This window comes from Trichomycterus rosablanca, chromosome 10 (assembly GCF_030014385.1).
Source record: "Trichomycterus rosablanca isolate fTriRos1 chromosome 10, fTriRos1.hap1, whole genome shotgun sequence".
Taxonomy (NCBI): domain Eukaryota; kingdom Metazoa; phylum Chordata; class Actinopteri; order Siluriformes; family Trichomycteridae; genus Trichomycterus; species Trichomycterus rosablanca.
This window is the reverse complement of record NC_085997.1, coordinates 1877621-1896755: the sequence shown is the minus strand read 5'-3', so window position 1 is coordinate 1896755 and position 19135 is coordinate 1877621. Positions and strand designations below refer to the sequence as shown.

Sequence of the window (19135 nt, the reverse complement as noted above, 5' to 3'; positions counted from 1 at the left end):
CAATGAAGTGAAGGGATTAGTGTGAATCTCACACAACAAACACTAAGAGGGGAACAAGAGAGACAAGAAAGATTCAAGGTGAGCTGATTATAAACTTATTTATTTATTTTAATAAGTGTTTAATAGTAAGGACATTTACGTTCACACAGCACACATCTGTAAACTCAATTCTTCTGATTGAATACATTCAGTAGCTGTTTATATAAGATATGTAATGCTCACTGCATACATTTTACATTTTCAGCATTTAGCAGACGCTTTTATCCAAAGCGACTTACACAATGAGCAATTGAGGGTTAAGGGCCTTGCTCAGGGACCCAACAGTGGCAACTTGGTGGTGGCGGGGCTTGAACCGGCAACCTTCTGTTTACTAGTCCAGTACCTTAACCACTGAGCCATCACTGGCCGCATACAAACCACATTTCTGGAAAAGTTGGGACATTTTGTAAAATAGCTCCTATTGAAAATGTATGGTGCATCATGAACAGGAGAATCAGACTGTTGAGCAGTTGAAGTCTCGTATCAAGCAAGAATGGAGAAAACATCAACTTGCAAAACTGCAACAATTAGTGTCCTCAGTTCCCAAATCATTAAATTCTCATTAATAGGAAAGCTGATGGAACACAGTGATCAACATACAATGAAGACATCAACATTGGAAATCTTGTCTGTCTACTTTTATCAGTTAAATAAAGATTCAAGAGAATTGACAAATCACAGATTCTTCTTTTTACTGCATTTTACAAAATGTCCCAACTTTTCGGCACAAGAAAATTCTAGATTTAATCAATTTAATATTTTGTATTTATTGGACACACAAACATTAAAACGTTTATACTTTCACATTTCTCATTTTACCATTTTAACCTTTAAATGTATTGTTGATTGAAGAGTAAGATTTAACATGCAACGTCCCCCCTTAAAAAACCCTCGTCTTTGTAAAATAACTGAAAAAAGTTATAAATTATTAAAGTTATAAGTAATTAGATTTCCTTCACAATAAGAAATTCAGATCAGATTATAGAAAGTGTTTAGTTCCAGTCAGTGTTGATAAAGCTGCTGCAACCAGACTATTTAGTCGAGCTTGTACTTACTTATTACAGGGTAATATAGATGTTGTGCTTTTACTGCTGTTTTTGTGGCTGCACCCGGATTCAGGGTTTGGCACAGTGTCCATCAGACTTGGCACAGTTTTTATGCTGGACGCCCGTGTGTGTGTGTGTGTGTGTGTTTGCACTGTCAGATCATGGAGGTGTATGAGGGCCGAGAGCATGAACATCAGGAGGCTGTGAAGATTAAAAGTCCAGCGCACTTCCTAGCCGATCTGAGCCGAGTAAGCACCAGGGTGAGCACCAGCAGCAACGCTCGATTTGGGAACCTCAGCCATCACTCGTTCTTCTCCAGACATAACCCGCACCCTCACCGAGTCCGACACATATCAGGTGAGACCTGTTTCAGTATTGGATAATAGTGCACCCTCATCTACCTGCCCTCTACATTCACATTTTTACATTTTAATGGAATTTTTTTTTAAATAATTTTGTGTTGTTGCTCTTGTATTAGATGGGATGAGATGTTTCTGGGTCAAAATTGTCTTGTCTCATACAAGACCGTCCTTGTTCTCTATAAACAAACACTAGACCAAACATTAAAACTCAGTCTTGTTGCAGTTGAGGACTTTGAAATGTTTGTTATGACCAATTTATGTGGTAAAGTCAGATAGAAAAGCTTTGAAATACTGATAAAAGATGAACAGCGCAGTGGTATCCTAGTGGTTAAGGTCCTGGACTAATAATCAGAAGGTTTCTGGTTCAAGCCACATCACTGCCAAGTTGCCAGTGTTGGGCCACTGAACAAGTCCTTAATTGCTAATAGGTCATAACTGGTAATCATTTTGGGCTTAATCATCTGCTAAATGCTGTACTTTTGATAAAATATACCTGGCCCAATCCTCTTCAATTAAAAGTACAGATACTTTATTGATTTGTTGATCTGTTTGTAGAGCAGAACTGCAGTGCTAGCTAACGTTTTGTGAAATATGAACTTCTGCTCAGCAGTTGACTAGAATAAAGAATAAAGAACCCCCTGGGCAGGAGGTGGAGGTGTGGTGGGGTAATAAAACAGTGTGCCTGGTCAGAAGAGAATGAGAATCATATTCATGTTCCTGAGGTTTGAAGCTGAGAAAAATAAGAGCAATTACAGTGGGTGTGAAATGCTGTGTGTCCTTCAGTTCATGTCTGGGCTGGGTTCCAAATCCACCGTCTGCTCCCTGTTCTCTCATCCGAAGCATCGTCGGAAATGTGTAACCCTTCCTTCTTACAGTTACAACAGACCTGGTGTGAAATATTAAACATCCAGCAGGGGAGAAATGAAACATGTGAGGAGGGATTGTTTTTAGATCCCTCAAGATTGACTGAGGGATTTAAAGAGACGGGCGCACTTGGATGTTGCTAGGTGTTATTTTTCACGTATGAAGCATTATTCTAGTCTAAATCTGATTTAATGAAAAACATCTGAGCTTATTTAGACACACTCAGAAATACAACATCAGTGTGCATATGTTATTGTGTTCTAGTGTACTGAATCTCACCTGATTCCCAGATATGATTTTAAAACGTTGCCCCCAGGTCTAGCGAGTGACGTTTAATGAGGCGTAAGAGCTGCTTTGAAGTGTGGTTCAAAGAGAACTTCACTTTCTGTCGAACTGCACCTCCTCTACCTGCCAGACCAAATTTGTGCCCATTCAGTCAAAAAACGCATTTGCAAAGTCAAGCACTGATGTTTGATGAGAAGTTCTAGTTGAAGTTCCACTTCATTCCAAAGGAGTTCAGTAGGGCTCTGAGAAGTTCTTGTACACCAGGGGTGTGCAAACTTTTCTTGTTGGGGGCCAGATGAAGTTAAAAAATATTCAACATGGGCCACAGACTCTTTTGTAATTCATTCATTCATTAATTTTCTTATCTGCTTATCCAATTAGGCCCAGCTTTTCAATGGGCACAAGACACACAGTAACACCCTGGATGGGACGCCAGTCCATCGCAGGGCAGACACACATACACACACACACACACACACACACACACACACACACCCCCATATAGGACAATTCAGTGTCTCCAATTAACCTGACTGCATATTGCTGGACTGTGGGAAGAAACCGGAGCTCCAGGAGGAAACCCACACAGACACGGGGAGAACATGCAAACTCCACACAGAAAGGACCCGGACCGCCCCACCTGGGGATCGAACCCAGGACCTTCTTGCTGTGAGGCGACAGTGCTACCCACCGAGCCACCGTGCCGCCCCCTCTTTTGTAATAAAACAATTAAAAATATAACAAAGCTCCTGATTACTTTATTTGAGTGACTGATGATCTATCGTCCATCTATCTTCGTGTAAACTAAGATTTTGCCGATTTTACTCACCAGTTTATAATCCTAATGGGATAATTATTATACTTCTTTAAATTAAACATACCCACTTCCCTCTGAACAAGTTTTTGTTTCTTTAGAGCCGCCACATTTATCTAAAATCTTGGGAATGGCCTGGGCCTGGGCATATGGCCCGCAGGTCGTAGTTTGGACGTCCCTGCTCTACACCAAGCTCATGAAACCGTGTCTTGATTTGTGTACGAGCATTAGTTTATATTTGTGGTGCACATCTGGAAGCACGGATGAAAACAATCCCCCTGTTTGGTTGTTGTTCTTTTCTCACCCTGAGGACGGTACAGCGGTGCCATGTAATGAGTTTGTGATCGTGTGTATATGTGTTGAATTAATGAAGCACTTTTCATCTCAGTAAAGATTAGGAGACTACAGTGGGATTATGGTGAGATTAGAGTTTGATTGGTTGAACTCTGGAGGTTGATCGATCTATCCGAGTACATAAAAACACAGCAGGAAGCTTAATAGACGGATTTGGCAAATTCAGCTCTTACATGGTTGTTTTTGGGTTTACCTACACTGCATGGCAAAAGCTTCCCTGAAATTATGTGTTAAAAGCATTGTCCTTTCCAACTTTTGACCAATCCTAGCTGGAAAATAACTAAACCTTTTTATTTATGCTCATTTTATACCAATCATTAGAGCTATTCTGTTAGCTTCTCACCGTTTACCTGTTGCAGTTGTTATTGAACATTCTTCAAACGTTCTTCACTTCATTTCACCCGTCCCGGCTTTTTTGTAACGATGACCTCTACTCTCCTTTGAGCTGTCTTCAGTGAAATACCTGCACAAGTTTCCTAATCACGCTTGTTCCCTTTCATTAGCATGTTAACCACCGTGATGTGGTTCTGACAGCGGATGCAGTGTGTGTGTCTGTGTGTGTGTGTGTAGAGAGAGAGATAATACAGTATATTCCCATGCTGTGCAGTGTATGTGTTGAGTGTTGATGCGTGTGTTTCCGAGCCGAGCTCTTTAGATCTTACAGTGGGACTCCTCATGGTGAGATGAAAAGGTTTTTTAGTGATAGGTTGGCACTGTAAACCCATGTGGCTGTAAACATGGGTTGCAGGTTTGAACGGGAGCCCGGTGTGTATCGTGAATGATGACTGGTACAACAACACGCCTCTCTACCCGCATCCGCTCATCAGGAGTCAAATGTCATCCAGTACCAAGCAGACCATGCCACCTCTCCCGTATCAACTGACCTACCGAGCCGAGGGTGCCAAACAGGAATCAGGTGAGAACACACACACCTACTGTACCATCCAGGCCATGATTGAGTTCATGTGATTCTCCCACACCCGTTACTTACAGGAGTATAAAATCAATTATATCAAAATGAGAAGATGTTTGGGGAAGGCTTGTTTTGTTTCAGCAGGGTTCATAACAACATGATTACATAAATTTAGGGTGGAGTAACTCCAGTGGCCTGAACAGAACCATGACCTCAACTTTACTAGGAATTTTCAGGATGAATTGGAACATCTGATGCAATTCCCAGACCGTTCAAGTGCTCTTTCAACTGAATGGGCACAAATTCCCTTAGAAACACTTCAAGTTTAGCTTGCAAAGAGGGCACACTTTTATTAATGCCCATGGTTTTGGAATGGGATGTCTCTTGGTCATATGGTGTATTTATTATAACAGATAATGACATTCTGCAGCAGTGAATCTTAAAGCGAACAGCTGGATGGAAAAATTTCATTAAATTAATTAGGTACAAAAACCCTATTTGTAAACACATTTTGTTTTTTTAATGATAAAAATAAACCTAAAATGTACTTTAATTAATTCAAGTTTTCTGAATTATAAAGATGTTTAAAAATAAATAAAATAAGTGTGTTTAATTATTTTTACTCCTCTCGCCCACAGCTCTGGTATCAGAAGCATGGAGAGAGGAACTGAAGGATCTGGCAACCAAAGTCAGTCTCCAGGCTGCAGGTCAAAGTAAAAGGAAAGAAGAGGTACGAACGTGTGAAACACGCCGCTGGACTGATGAAAACCAGTGTAATTACACTACAAGGCCAAAACTCTGTGGACGTTGATCCATGTGCATTTGAACCTTTACTTAAGCCGGCTTTTGAGGCATAATAATTCCTGCTCTGGTCTGACATTGGCTCAGAAAAGTCCCTCTATTTTGTATCTTCTGTGTTGTAAAGTGAAGGACCGTCTCTTTAGAGGTCAGTGCAGCGATGCTGTCCTTCATTGGTCATTTTGCTGCATGTAAAATAACTGTGATTTTCCCTTTCAAAATTAACTGCACAGAGGACACTGGCTGGGTTTCACTGTTTAGAACGTTTTGAAGCAGATGAGCATCCAGAAGCTTCCTGCTGAGCTTGATTCAGTCATTCATGGTGCAACAGATCACGTTCCACTTTAAATGCATGGACAACATTTCCAGCGTAAAAGGATGAGCGTGCACCACCCCCAAGCTGACCGAGGGGAGTGACGTGTGTGCAGTGGCCAGATGCTTCTTTAATCACCTGTCAGTGATGGAGTCTCACAGAGAGCCGTAATGCGTATGTACAGTGATGCTATGCTCTCCGTGATTCATCCATCACTCGTGCAGATGCCTCGACCTGCCCAGTCTGTATTTCTGCAGTTGCAATGAGAAACCCCACTGACCCTCCTCCCCTCAGGACGTCCAGCTGTGCCTGTCAGATGTCTGGCTAGTACAATGGCACCGCTGAGATTCAAACTCGAGAGCTTGAGTGGTAGGCTAGTTAGGCTGTGCCACCTGTAGTATGCTGAACATAAAAAGGTTAACTTTAGGAGTAAATGTTAACTTTTACCTGTACTAGAGTTTAAAAAGTGTGCTGTGTAGGTTATTCGAGAGGAAGAACCACCACGCAGGAAGACGCAGTACTCGTCTGAAACCGGTCGCATCATTCCTCCATCATCCTGGAGATCAAAGCGCCGGGATGCTCAAACATCACTCACACGCCCGGGAACATACAGACCAGCTTCACTGGTACATCCAGGATCCTACAGCCTTGGTGGTCAGGAGCTCAGGGTAACAACAAACCTTCACCTTCATTCTTCACCTTTATCCTCCTGTACACACCTTTACCTGTGCTTCATTTACCTGTACCTATCCACCTATTATTACTATTTATTATTATGATTATATTGTAATGATGTTATTATTTTAAATAATAATTTCATTATAATAAAGGTCATTTTTAATTCTAATAATTAGTTATTATTGTTTTATTATTATTATTAGTAGTAGTATCTTAAATATTATTATTATTACTGTTTATTATTGTTATAAACATTACTTGTTAATACTATTATTATTATTATATTATTTTATTATATTATATTATTATATTATTATTATTTAGATATTAAAATATTATTAATTATTATTATTGTGACTATTTATTGTTATTTTTAAATACTTATTATTATTATTATTATTTCTTTTAGTTTTTTATTTATTTATTTATTGTTTATTACCGTCATTATTATATTGATTAAAACCTAATAATATTTTTATTTACAGTTTATTTCTCTCTCTCTTTTTTTTAGGTGTTGGAACTGTTGTGTCAGATCCTGCAGACGGATTCTCTCTCTCTGGTGCAGCAGTGGCTTCTTCTTGCGGGAGATCGAGGTGCAAATGATTTATTCATCCATTTTCACTCTTTGCTCCATCCTGATCAGGGTTGTTGTTCCAGTTTATTGCAGGGCATCACAGATCTAGAGGCAGTGAAGTAGCCTCAGGTCTCAGGTCCCTAGAAACTAGTGATGGTGGCGTAACTGCTAGTGTAGATGCTGCAGCATTGTAGAGGTTGCACCATTCACCTCTGGTCACTATCCGTAGGAGGTCTAAATGTTCTTGTTGTAGGTGCCAGTAGGTAGATTGGCTGCTATAATTTTCTCAGAGGTTTGAGTGAGTGAGTGGGTGAATGAAATAAGACAACTATAAAACTGTAAGTCTTTAAAATGTTAAAACCAGAACATACAAGAATAAGGAAGGCAGCAGGAGGTAAAGAGCCCTGTAATCCAATAATCCATATCGGGGTCTGATTACAGCCTGTCGGGCAAAAAAGAAGCAAATCTCTCCTGTCAGTCCAAGAAAGAAGACAGAGTCAAAACCTGCAATTAATTCACACAAAGAACAAGCGCTGAAAACAGAAACCAGGAATATTACAGCACACCAGGACGTCAGGGTGCTAAAAAGGGAGGAAAGTTAACGTTCGACCCTCTGGAAAGTCCAGTAATCACCAAGGTTCGATTTCACCGCAGAAAGGCAGAGCAATCCTCCTCAAAATGCTGGTGGTGTTTCTGTATATCCATGATGCCAGTCACACATTCAGGAAAAACATCCCCACATCCATGCTTGACCATGGGCATCGTATTTCTCTGGTCATAAGTCTCACCTTTTTGCTCCAGATAAACCACTGATCCATGTGGCCAAACAGTATTTTAGTTTATCACTCCATGGAACTGTGTTCCAGAACTCTGCAACCCTGTCTGAATTCCTTCTGGTGTATTCCAGTCCACTCTTCTAGTGCTTCTTGGCTAAGAGTGGCTTGCAAGCTGTTTGTTAAGCAATCTTCTTATGGCCGCCACTGACACATTTGTCCCAGCCATGTTCAGGTCGTCTGGGTTTTTTTTTGCTAAAACCACTGGATGAATTCTTGGACAATACTTCCAGTGGTGTCTCTATAGTGTCTCTAATGTTTTAGGAATGAAATGATGCCCTGTGAGCAGCTCCTTAGTTTTTAGTATGATTGCAACACACCTTGTAGAACAGTGGTCCCCAACCACCTGGCCGCGGACCGGACTGGTACCGGTACCATTCTACAGACTATTTATTACTGGGCCGCACAGAAAGAATGAATAATTAGAGATCGCTAGAAAAGCAGTTTTCACTGCTTCTATTTCGGGTGTTATTGTCTTATTGTCAGTCGTAGGTGGAAGCAGCATCTCGTTGCAGCAAAAAAAGCTCATTTTACATCATTTGTGAGCAATATTATTAAATCCTCCCGCCCCGCCGGTCCGTGAAATTATATCTTATATGAAACTGGTCTGTGGTGCAAAAAAGGTTGGGAAACGCTGGTGTAGAAAGCTGGTTATTAGGTCCCAATGGTTTTATCATGTTGTAACCCAACTTTAGGTCCTATAGACTAGTGGTAGGTTTTAAGATCAGCAATATTATGTAGGGGTTCTTCCTTGTTGCATCATTCAGCTGATTTCAATGTCATTTAAAGCAGAATCATCCAGCTCTGCTGAAATCCTTTTTTTATTTGGGTGGGGGTGTGTAAATATTTCTGATTGCAACTGTATGTTTGTGACAGAGAAGGAAATGGTGCTCGGGATGCTCCAGCAGGCCATGGCTGATTCTCCCAACCTCATTCAGCAGCATCAGTTTCCCATCACAGCTCCACCTGATCCACTGCAGACGTGCCACAAACGTAAAATAAGAAGGTAACACTTTTACATTAATATTCAATCCTCACACACACAGAGATGTATGATCTGTCCAAACGCTGATGGTCCTATCTGTGTTTCTCTAGTTTGGGTTCAGCTACAGACTCCATCAAAGAAAGACCAGGTAACACACATTTATTTTTCTCATCATTATTGGCCTGGACCCATAAATGCATAAGATTTAGAGGTCTCTTATACATACACTATATGACCAAAAGTACGTGGACACCTAACCAAAAGTTTGTGGGACATCCTATGGTGTTCCTTACTGGTGTTCCTAACAAACTCTGAAGCAAAATTGCTCCACCTTTCGTATAAAAGATGTTGTGGTTGGTTGAGAAGATTCCACACAGCGAGTATTGACCATGTTAAAGCTGAGGCAACTTCCTAAAGTTCTCAGGAACAAAACAATGAAGCTACAAATGGAAAAATCTACAGAGCCACAGCAAAGACCTTCAACATAACAGTCAAGGCAACTGCTTCCATCGTCTACAAGTGGAAGCTTCATGGAACCACTAATCGTCCCTGGACAAGAGCAGCAGATATAAATCCTGTTTGAGAGAGTCTATGAGAGGGACCCTCGTAACCTAAGGTTAAAGGGTAACAATTGAACAACAATTCTGAAAAATATTAATAAACGTCTCCGTCTAATAAATACCAGTAATACAGAAAAAATAGAAAGGTGTTTGCTGGGTTTCACCCAGTGTCAAGAACTATCACTGACAGTAATGGGACTAAAATCTGAACCTTTGCTTTTAGATGTCCTGATTTTGCATTTGCCATCACCTGAACCCAACGTGGTCCAGGGTGATGCTGCTAGCTAAATTAATACATGTGTAGTTGGTTGTAATTAAATAAAAGTCATTTCTTTCAGATGTGTCTAAATATTTATGGTTTAGGCTAATAATAACAGTTTATTAAGAGTTAAGTCTATTTACATATTACGTACTTCTTCGGAATATAAATGAGAAAACGTGAGTTAGATTTGATTAGTTGGTAGCCTGTCGTGTGAAATGAGGCACATCCGTATTGATCTCATTGATTGTTTATGCTGTGTGTGTGTGTGTGTGTGTGTGTGTTGCAGAGAGGATTGGAGAGGCTGAAGTGCTGCGGGTTGAACAGGACGATAATCAGTATACAGATGATACGGCGAGGCGACTTGAACACAGTGGCTAACTGTAATAAATAACGCACACTAGCACTATTACAGATCTATTATGGAATATTTAGCAATAGATCCACTATATCCAAGGGAGTAGAACCATAGAGACGTACCCCCTTCTCTTTATCATTTCAGTTCGATTTATGCCCCCCAACCCCTATAAAATAAAATATATTTATGTTTAAATGCATCACTCATGGTTTTATGTTGGACATTGGGTTGCCAGGTGTTCAATTTACACTACAGCTCAAACAGCCACATTTTGGCCATTTAGTGTATATAATGTGAATTAAAGAACAGATGGTTGTTGTTTTGTTGTTTGCTGTATAAAAATATAAATCTGTCAGGTCATTTTGAAGCATTTAACACTAAGTGGACAAAGGTATGTGGACATCCAGTTCTAACAGGTGTATAAAATCCGTTATATTATTAATTGTATGCTTTCAACTGTGGAAACCACTTGGGGGAAACACTGTTCCTGTTCCAGGAGCCCTGATTTTTATTTCCCGAATAATTAGGTAAGGTGTTTAAACACTGAAGATCATATAATGTACATTTACAACCCTGCAGGGTTTAAACGAGAACTGTTGGGTTCAGTGGGTCGAGTTTCTGCTGCAAAGATCAATGAGCTCTCATTGGCCAGCATGGGGACAGGGCAAGTGACATAGGAATTTTAAATGATTTAAATTATTTAAATGATTTAAATGATTATTGGAATAAAATTTGTTATTGAAATAAATAAACCAGTGAAAGAAGTTCTATGATTTGTTGTCAAGAAGTGACCCATTCAGTCACAGACCAAGAAGAGTTGCAGAAATCTTTAAAATCCCAAAACGACGTTCCTTGCTAGTGTGTTTTAAGTTCAAACTCATCAGTTTCTGCTCAAACACGTTCAGTATGTTAATCAAATAAAAAAAACATTCCAGATGGACGAAAAACGATATAAAGTCAATAATGAATCTAAATAATTACTCACCCATCTGTCTGTGTGTGTGTGGGAGTGTGTGTGTGTGTGTGTGTGTGTATGTGACCATGACAGTAGTTGGTGCGAGGTGAGATGAAGGTCTTTATTCTGACAGCTGGATGAATGTGGACACACTTCACCATTTTATTTTCTTCAATGGCCATCAACACTTACCTATTACACACACATACACACACATACACACACATACACACACACACACCCACACCCACACACACACACACACACACACACACACACATGTATACACACTCACTTAAACTGTTTCTGCAACTTATACAAGCATATAATTACATTTATGTAATTGATTCATTACACTCGTTCAATACATGAATTAAAAATGAGAAGTGTCCCAATACTTTTGATCATTGAATTTAGATGGTTGACAGTATTCTTACAGAACAGTGTCACATTTGTCCTGCTTACAAGAGTTCAAAATAAAACCAGTAACTAAATAATACTGCACGACAGCCGCGAGGTGGTTCTGATGTGAACCTTTACGACCACCTGATGTTGTAGCCTGTAGGTTCGAGGCTGCCATGCCAACAATGCCGTTCCTGCTGGATTTAATGAGAATCTGCAGTGACTGCGCTCACAATGTCCAGAACTCACCAACAGACCGACGACTGGACTGACGGATAATAAACTCGAATTACAAACCCATCTTTACTTGCAAAGTCTGAGCTTTTGGTGGATCCTGCTGTTACTGCTTATATACCTGCTGTATAGACAGACTGTCAGGGTACGTGGATTACATTTTCAAGCCTGCCTGCTATTCCATTATAGGCTGGCAGTGGCCATTGAGGTGAACATGACTGCTTTAATTCCTTTCTCATCTTTTTTTTTGGGAACTAGCTTCAGATCTACTTAAAAAATTTGAGGAAACCGGTTGCCTTAAAAAAGTTAAGTAATGTATAATGAAAACTTGAGTTAGCATAACTTAAAACATTAAGTTATTACACCTAAAAGGCAAGTTGATTAAACTTAATTTTTTTGGTTATACCAACTGCTTTTCCCAATATTTCTACTTATTATCTTGAGCTCAATGGACAAAATTATTGATTTCTTCTTACTTTTTATGTTAATTACGTTTTAAATATCAATGAGAAATGTTTATAGAAAAACAGACAGAATAATAAAGTTATTTTTCTTCATTTCACTTCAGAAGTATTTACTTAAAATACAATATGTCAAGAAAACATCTTAAAAACTGTACAGACTGTATCTAAAGTTCTGATAAAACACAAACAGCTCTTCACAGTAACCATGAACCTGTACTCAGTTTCACACAGCAAGCTGATTTCTTAATGTTTTGCTGCAGCTCTCTAAAACAAAACAAAGAAATAAGAAACAGAAGTATTAATATCAACATTAATACCATTCATTTCAGGATTAAAATAAAGCAAGCCAGCACACTCTTTGCTTCGTATGAAGGCTAGCATGCTAGCATGTAGCCTAAACACGGCAAATAAAGCAGCGCTGTTTGATTATTTATTTAGTGTCAACATTAAGATCATTTATTTTAAACAAAATTGTTAAGTAAAGTACAACACTTACCAAAATTGGACGGAAGATGAAAAAGTCCCATCTGACTGGTGTACATGCTACTCAAAAATAGCATAATGAGTAAGAAAATGTTTGTCCATTTAGTTTAACAAAGGTTCCACTTCACAAAAGACAAGTTTACTTTTGCAAAAAGCCTTAAATGAAAAGTAAAAAGTAATTTGCAACAACAGGTTACAAAAGTTAAAACAAATGGCTACCCACACACAAGAAAATCATTTTTGCCTGATTCACCAACAGCAAGCTGAAAAAAGGCGGACTTACACGTAAATGATGGGCGTTTTTCTGTTTAATTACCTTAACTTAACTTTTTTAAGTTAATCTGATAGAAACGTTGTTTTTTTTGTTTAGTAAACTTATATCTTTTAGCACATTTAAATGTGTACTCAAATGAGTACATTGTACTCTGCATTTTTTAGTAGAGCAAAAAAACTTAAATAATTTATGTAAGTTGTACTAAAAATGTTTGATTAGATATAAAGTCCGGGCTAACAGTGTTTTTGCAGTAACAGGGAAACCATCCTCGACGTGAGCTACAAGTGCAGGGCTCCACGTAGCACCCCCTTATTTAATATACAGTATGTTGGTTAAATCTAATTCTAATTAATCCGAATTATCATCTAGGCCACCTAACAAAGACAAACAACCCGTTGAGTCTCTCAGCTGCTTATCAAGGGGTTTTGGACCTGGAATCTGTGTTGTTTTGAGACAATGTGCATTTTAAAATCCACTTGACTCAGCACTAGTGTTAGGGTTAAAGTGAGGGTTCCATTTAGAGCTATGGTATCACTTATGGTTAAGCAAGGGTTAAGTTTAGAGCGAGGGTTACACTACAATTAAGAATGTTCCAGGACCACACCTAGAGTTCAAGAGTTAAGGTTAAGGTTAGGGTTACAGTAAAGGTTAAGAACTAGAGATAGCGGAACACTAACACACACTTTTTACTGATTATCAGTTGACATTTGTAAGCTTTTGCACTTTTTTAAATGCACACATTATTCACAACACACACTAACATTTAAATCCATGAATTATAGTAAGATTTCTCTTCATTCTGACTTCGTCCTTGATGAAATATGTCTTATCTGTGCCGGTGTCCTTCGCGTCGGCGTATAAAAGCGTGCGGTGTGTCTCCGACACCCACCCCCAACCCCTCAGCATCATGCTGTCGGCCGTCACCAAGCTGTGCTGCGGCATTTCATATCAACATCTACGCAGCATGACGGGTACGTCACCTTACATCTGTTTACTATCATTCCGAATTATTGAATAATGCACGAAGTAGTGCAAGAAATCATTTCATTACTAGAACCTTGAGCTGATTATTAAATTAAGAATATTTATACAGTGCAGTTAGACTATTGTTATGTAAACTCTGTTAACTCAGGAACAGGAACGTCTTGAGCTTTGTGCACTTGTTTTATTTCTTCTGCTGTTAAATTTAAATAGTGACCATGAGCTTCTGGAAACTACTACAAGTGGAATTTTGGTGATTTTAAGCTCATGTGTTAAGCAGCGTACCTCTTTCAGTCCTCTGTATTTGTCCAATCACAAGCTTAGACGCTATAGACTAGTGTTGGTGACTGTTCTGTCATTAAGACTCTGGACTATTGATAGACGGGTCTTGGGTTCAGACCAGCCCTGAAATAATAAGTGCTAACTGTAGGCTGTTGTTGGCAATAACAGTTTTGAGACTCTACAGTAAAACATAATTAGCTTTTTGCAGCATTGTGGTAGGGTACTGGACTAGTAATCAAAAGGTTGCCAGTTCAAGCCCCACCACCAGCAAGTTGGCACAGCTGGGCCAATTTAACCCTCAATTGCTCAAATCGTCTTTAGTCACAGTACTGTAAGTCGCTTTGGATAAAAGTGTCTACTAAATGCTTCAAATGTAAATGTTTTCCAACAATAGGGCACCCTGATGGACTCCAAATCTCAATGTGTCCACATCCCTTTCTTTAGAAATCAGTCCTGCATTCCTGTGGCTTCATGTTTGCACTCGTTTTACTGAAACGTCCAGATGTAGTTTTTTCAATGAGATTAAATGAAATTCTATCTAATGACATGTTACGCTCCAGTAGCGTTTGTACAGAAGCAGCTCTGTGTCAGGATGTTCTCACTTCCATTTACTCATAGGCTGATTAAACAGAAACTATTAAATAAAAAGATAGCAGAAATTCAATGCACGTACTTTGTAATTTGTGGGTTTGTTTTACAGGTCTGCAGCGTATGACCATGGCAGCTTTGGGCCAGGAAATTGCCCACATGCAGAAAACGGGGCAAACATTTCCACCAAGCTGTAGGTTGAATATGACGTGGCCCTGGAGGAACACCAGCCGGGGTGAGTTTCAACATAACACGTTCATTTACAACTGTCCATCTCTAATCTCATTTCCATACTGGATGGATTGATGAATGTTGTACAGATGTGGTTATACTGGATGGATGTTGTACAGATGTTGTTCTAATGGATGGATGTTGTACAGATGTGGTTCTAATGGATGGATGTTGTACAGATGTGGATCTGATGATCTGATGAATGGATGTTGTACAGATGTGGATCTGATGAATGGATGATAAATGGTATCTGTCTTGAGATGTTGTACAGATGTGGATCTGATGATCTGATGAATGGATTGATGGATGTACAGATGTGGATCTGTTGATCTGGTGGATGGATGTTGTACAGATGTGGATCTGATGATCTGATGGATGGATGTTGTACAGATGTGAATCTCTTGGATGGATGCTGTACAGATGTGGATCTGGTGAACCAATGTTGTACTTTATAAGATGTAAGACTGGCATCTCTTGGTACACACATGTTGTACAGATGTGGATCTGATGGATGGGTTGATAGATGGATATTGTACAGATGTGGATCTGATGATCTGATGATCTGACGGATGGATGATGTACAGATGTGGATCTGATGATCTGACGGATGGATGATGTACAGATGTGGATCTGATGGATGGGTTGATAGATGGATATTGTACAGATGTGGATCTGATGATCTGACGAATGGATGATGTACAGATGTGGATCTGATGATCTGATGGATGGATGCTGTACAGCTGTAGATCTGATGGATGGATGTTGTACTTTATAAGTTGTAAGATTCACATCTCTTGGTACACAGATGAAGACGGTATGGACGTGTGGTGTGATGGAGTGGAACAGTCCGACGTCTTTTACCAGCAGCAGGGACAGGAAGCTCTACACACAGCTCTACAGATCACTCACAGTCCTGAGGGCTGGAGAGCAGAGCTCCAGGAGACTGGAGATATCATCTACAGTAAAGTGCTCGATGGGAATCATAAGGTTTTCAAGTTGGAAGCAGAACTTGAAGCTTCACCTGAGGAATTATACGATATTTTATTTGTGAAGGTGGAGGAGATGCAGACGTGGAATCCCAACATTGGTTATATAAAGGTAAATTACTTCAGAGGTTTGGGGTCCCAATCAAACAAAACCTACTCAAAGATCTCTAAGAATTTAAGATCCTATTAAGATCTTGTGGTAGGACCTTTATGTATCAAAGTTCTGCTGAATTTAAGTGGAATAAAATTCCTCCACTGTGATGTAAAAAGACTGATCTGCAGTACTGAAGTTTTTTACCCCTGTTGTTACCATCCCAAAATGTGGCAGAGCCATGTATAGACATTTTTTGTGGGGGGGGGATTACTTTTTCCACACAAGGCCAGTTCATGTTGCATATTTTTTCTCCAATATATTAAATGATGGTTGTGTGTGTTTATAATTCCAAGAACAACCCCACAGTGAAGTGTGTTGGTGGTAGCATCATGATATGGAGGTGGTGCTGAAGTACGCACACTGCATTAAACATCCACAGCAAATTAACCATCAATGATTTGTAGGTGCTGAAACAAGTAGGGAAGGAAACCATGGTAACACACGAGGTCTCGGCCGAGACGACGGGCAACCTGATTGGTCGGCGGGACTTCCTGAGTGTTAGACATTCTCTGAAGATGGAGGATTGTATTTATCTGGGAGGAGCTGCTACACATCTGGAGGCTTTTCCACCTCACCCTGGATTTGTAAGGTACAAAAATGTTCATGAATTCACTTAAACAATATTGGTCTGTTTTCTGTTCACTATGTGGCCGAAAGTATGTGGACACCTCAAATCTTTGCAGCTGTAACAGTCTACGCTCTTTTTGGAAGGATTTGCACAGGATTTTGGAGTGCCTTTAGGGCCTGGTGTGCAACTGACTTTTGATTTACTGTCAAAAATGTTCAGTGGGGTTGAGGTCAAGGCTCTGTGCCTCCCCAGGTACGTCATACACACCAACCTGGACAAACTGTTTCTTTATGGACCTCGATTTTTGCTTTTTGTTCTGAATTGACTAGATGGCACATGCTTTGAGATGATCTGGCAACCTGTGGCTCCTGTATGGTTATGATTTGTGGTTTCATAAAGTTTCCTCTTGTGGATGATGGATGCAGTTGTACTGACGGTGATGTTGAGGGTGTTTGCAGCTCTTTAGCTTTTTCCATTTAAGTGTTGTTTCATAATTTAGTTCCTGAGAACTTTACTCAGTACTTGCCGTGTGGAATTAAGACTATAAACACCTTTGGAATGACTGAAAATGTTGACTGTTGGCACTGTAGATGACTGTAGTTACCTGTGAACAGTTTCTAATATTAGTCCATGAATAACGTGTGTTTTTACTGTTCACACAGAGCTGAAGATGGTCCCACATGCATCATAATCCAGCCTTCACCGACCTCTGCTAGAAGGAGCAGGTTCACATGGCTCCTCAACATGGACGTGAAGGTACCAAACACTTAGAAATCTTTAAACCCAGGTTCTCCAGACTTGTCTCATTAGGGATGACGCACTGCTGGACTAGTAGTTCATTAACATTTATAAGCCAATACAAGACAGACAGTGATTGAAACAGGCTGCATTCCAAACCCCATTATATCAAAGTGGTGGGTGGGTTGGTGTCCAATTAGACAGACGGATGGATGGATAGATGGATGGATGGGGTGGGTGGATAAGTGGGTGGGTGAATGGATAGATAGATAGATAGATAGATAGATAGATAGATAGATAGATAGATAGATAGATAGATAGATAGATAGATAGATAGATAGATAGATAGATAGATAGATAGATAGATAGATAGATAGATAGAGTGGTGGGTGTTTAGGTAGGTGGATGGATGGATGGATGGATGGATGGATAGACAGACAGACAGACAGACAGACAGACAGACAGACAGACAGATAGATAGATAGATTTATTGATCCCAAAGGGAATTAAGGATTCATTTTCAGTTACTGCACTACAAATAGTAAAGTTTTTTGGAACTGGAGTTGTACACTGTAAAAAAACTGCAGTTCTGGAGGTACGAGGTTAGTTTGTGGAGTGTAAGCTGTGATGATGATCTCCAGCAGATTCATGCTGTATCATGAGCTGATGTTCCTCAGCTGCATCATTATCTCAGTTAGTCTGGTGGCTCTTCAGCCCGGGCTATGGTGTGAAATTAATGCGCGGCCCTCGTTAACGTGACAGAGGGATGACGTTAAACCCTCATGGCTGTGTGAATCACTCTACCTTCACTTCTGTCCCCTCAGGGCTGGCTGCCCAAATCCCTTGTGAACCAGGCGCTCCCTCGGGCGCAGCTCGACTTCACAAGGCATCTCCGCAGACGGCTGGCGAGGGGAAAATGAGCTGCCGGTGACACCGAGACACAGAAAACATCGCAGCGTCTGGAGGTTCTGCTGTAAACAGTGCTGGTGGTCAGGGATACTGGTCTGAAAAATAAAAAACACCCCCTAAAAACTAGCTTCATGATATGAATTATTTAATGTTCCACAAGCTCATGGTCAGGTGTCTAAATACAGTAAATTTATAAACAATCACAAATAATTTATTTATTTATACAAAAAGCTTAAATTGTACAGTGTACAGCAGTCTGAAGAGTCTATTTTTTAAGCATCGTCATCTAAATGTTGACCTTTCTCACTAATAGCCCTAACAGTCTTAACCCCAGCAGGCTCTGCAAGCCCCTCAGGAGGGCAGAAGAATGAAGCCATGGGGGGTAAATAGATTGAACCTCTCTCAGGAACTGACCTTTCCCTTCGAGCGGAGCTGAAGCGGAAACTCTGACACGCCCTTGTACTTGAAACTGAAGGAAATGTTGATGGATTACAGAACCAGAGGACGACGGGTCTCAAAATACTGAATTGTGCACGATTATATAAACATTAATAGTGTTGTTTGATTGCCAGAATGTCATCTCATTTCCACCAACTACTTTATCTTGGTCAGGGTTGTGGCGGGTCAGGTTCCACCGAGAAGAACTGGACTCAAGACAGGAATACCCTGGACTGGGCATCAATTCATCTCAGACATATCCAGTCATGTCTCCTCTGTATATTTCAAAGGTGGTGGGATGAACACATGGCCGAATTAATTATAATTTTTTATTATATTATTAAGATTATTATTTTTATTTTACTCTGTATTTTATTCTACATTATAATCCAGAAACGTACCTTCTTCTGAGT

The 19135-nt window shown here is 39.9% G+C and overlaps 2 protein-coding genes across 2 annotated transcripts; both read left to right on the top strand.

Moving 5' to 3' along the window:
* The first annotated feature begins 7 nt into the window (after nt 1–7).
* On the top strand, nt 8–10190 carry tbata (thymus, brain and testes associated). The gene is made up of 9 exons (XM_063003490.1): nt 8–78; nt 1244–1442; nt 4513–4680; nt 5316–5407; nt 6268–6456; nt 6978–7059; nt 8750–8879; nt 8969–9006; nt 9967–10190. The coding sequence occupies exons 2-9, from the start codon at nt 1247–1249 to the stop codon at nt 10056–10058; spliced, it is 987 nt and encodes a 328-aa protein (XP_062859560.1). The 5' UTR covers nt 8–78; nt 1244–1246; the 3' UTR covers nt 10059–10190.
* A 3564-nt stretch (nt 10191–13754) lies between these two features.
* On the top strand, nt 13755–18395 carry star2 (steroidogenic acute regulatory protein 2). Its single transcript, XM_063002694.1, has 6 exons — nt 13755–13818; nt 14811–14933; nt 15735–16027; nt 16474–16658; nt 17300–17393; nt 18200–18395. Exons 1-6 carry the CDS (start codon nt 13755–13757, stop codon nt 18293–18295), a joined length of 855 nt encoding a protein of 284 aa, XP_062858764.1. The 3' UTR covers nt 18296–18395.
* The last annotated feature ends 740 nt before the right edge of the window (nt 18396–19135 follow it).

Bases quoted from the DNA above. Each gene is read 5' to 3' on its own strand.
- tbata (XM_063003490.1), top strand. From the start codon at position 1,247: ATGGAGGTGTATGAGGGCCGAGAGCATGAACATCAGGAGGCTGTGAAG. The intron at 8,880-8,968 runs GTAACACTTTTA...GTGTTTCTCTAG, and splicing joins CACAAACGTAAAATAAGAAG to TTTGGGTTCAGCTACAGACT. The intron at 9,007-9,966 runs GTAACACACATT...TGTGTGTTGCAG, and splicing joins CTCCATCAAAGAAAGACCAG to AGAGGATTGGAGAGGCTGAA.
- star2 (XM_063002694.1), top strand. From the start codon at position 13,755: ATGCTGTCGGCCGTCACCAAGCTGTGCTGCGGCATTTCATATCAACAT. The intron at 16,028-16,473 runs GTAAATTACTTC...AATGATTTGTAG, and splicing joins CCAACATTGGTTATATAAAG to GTGCTGAAACAAGTAGGGAA. The intron at 16,659-17,299 runs GTACAAAAATGT...CTGTTCACACAG, and splicing joins CCTCACCCTGGATTTGTAAG to AGCTGAAGATGGTCCCACAT.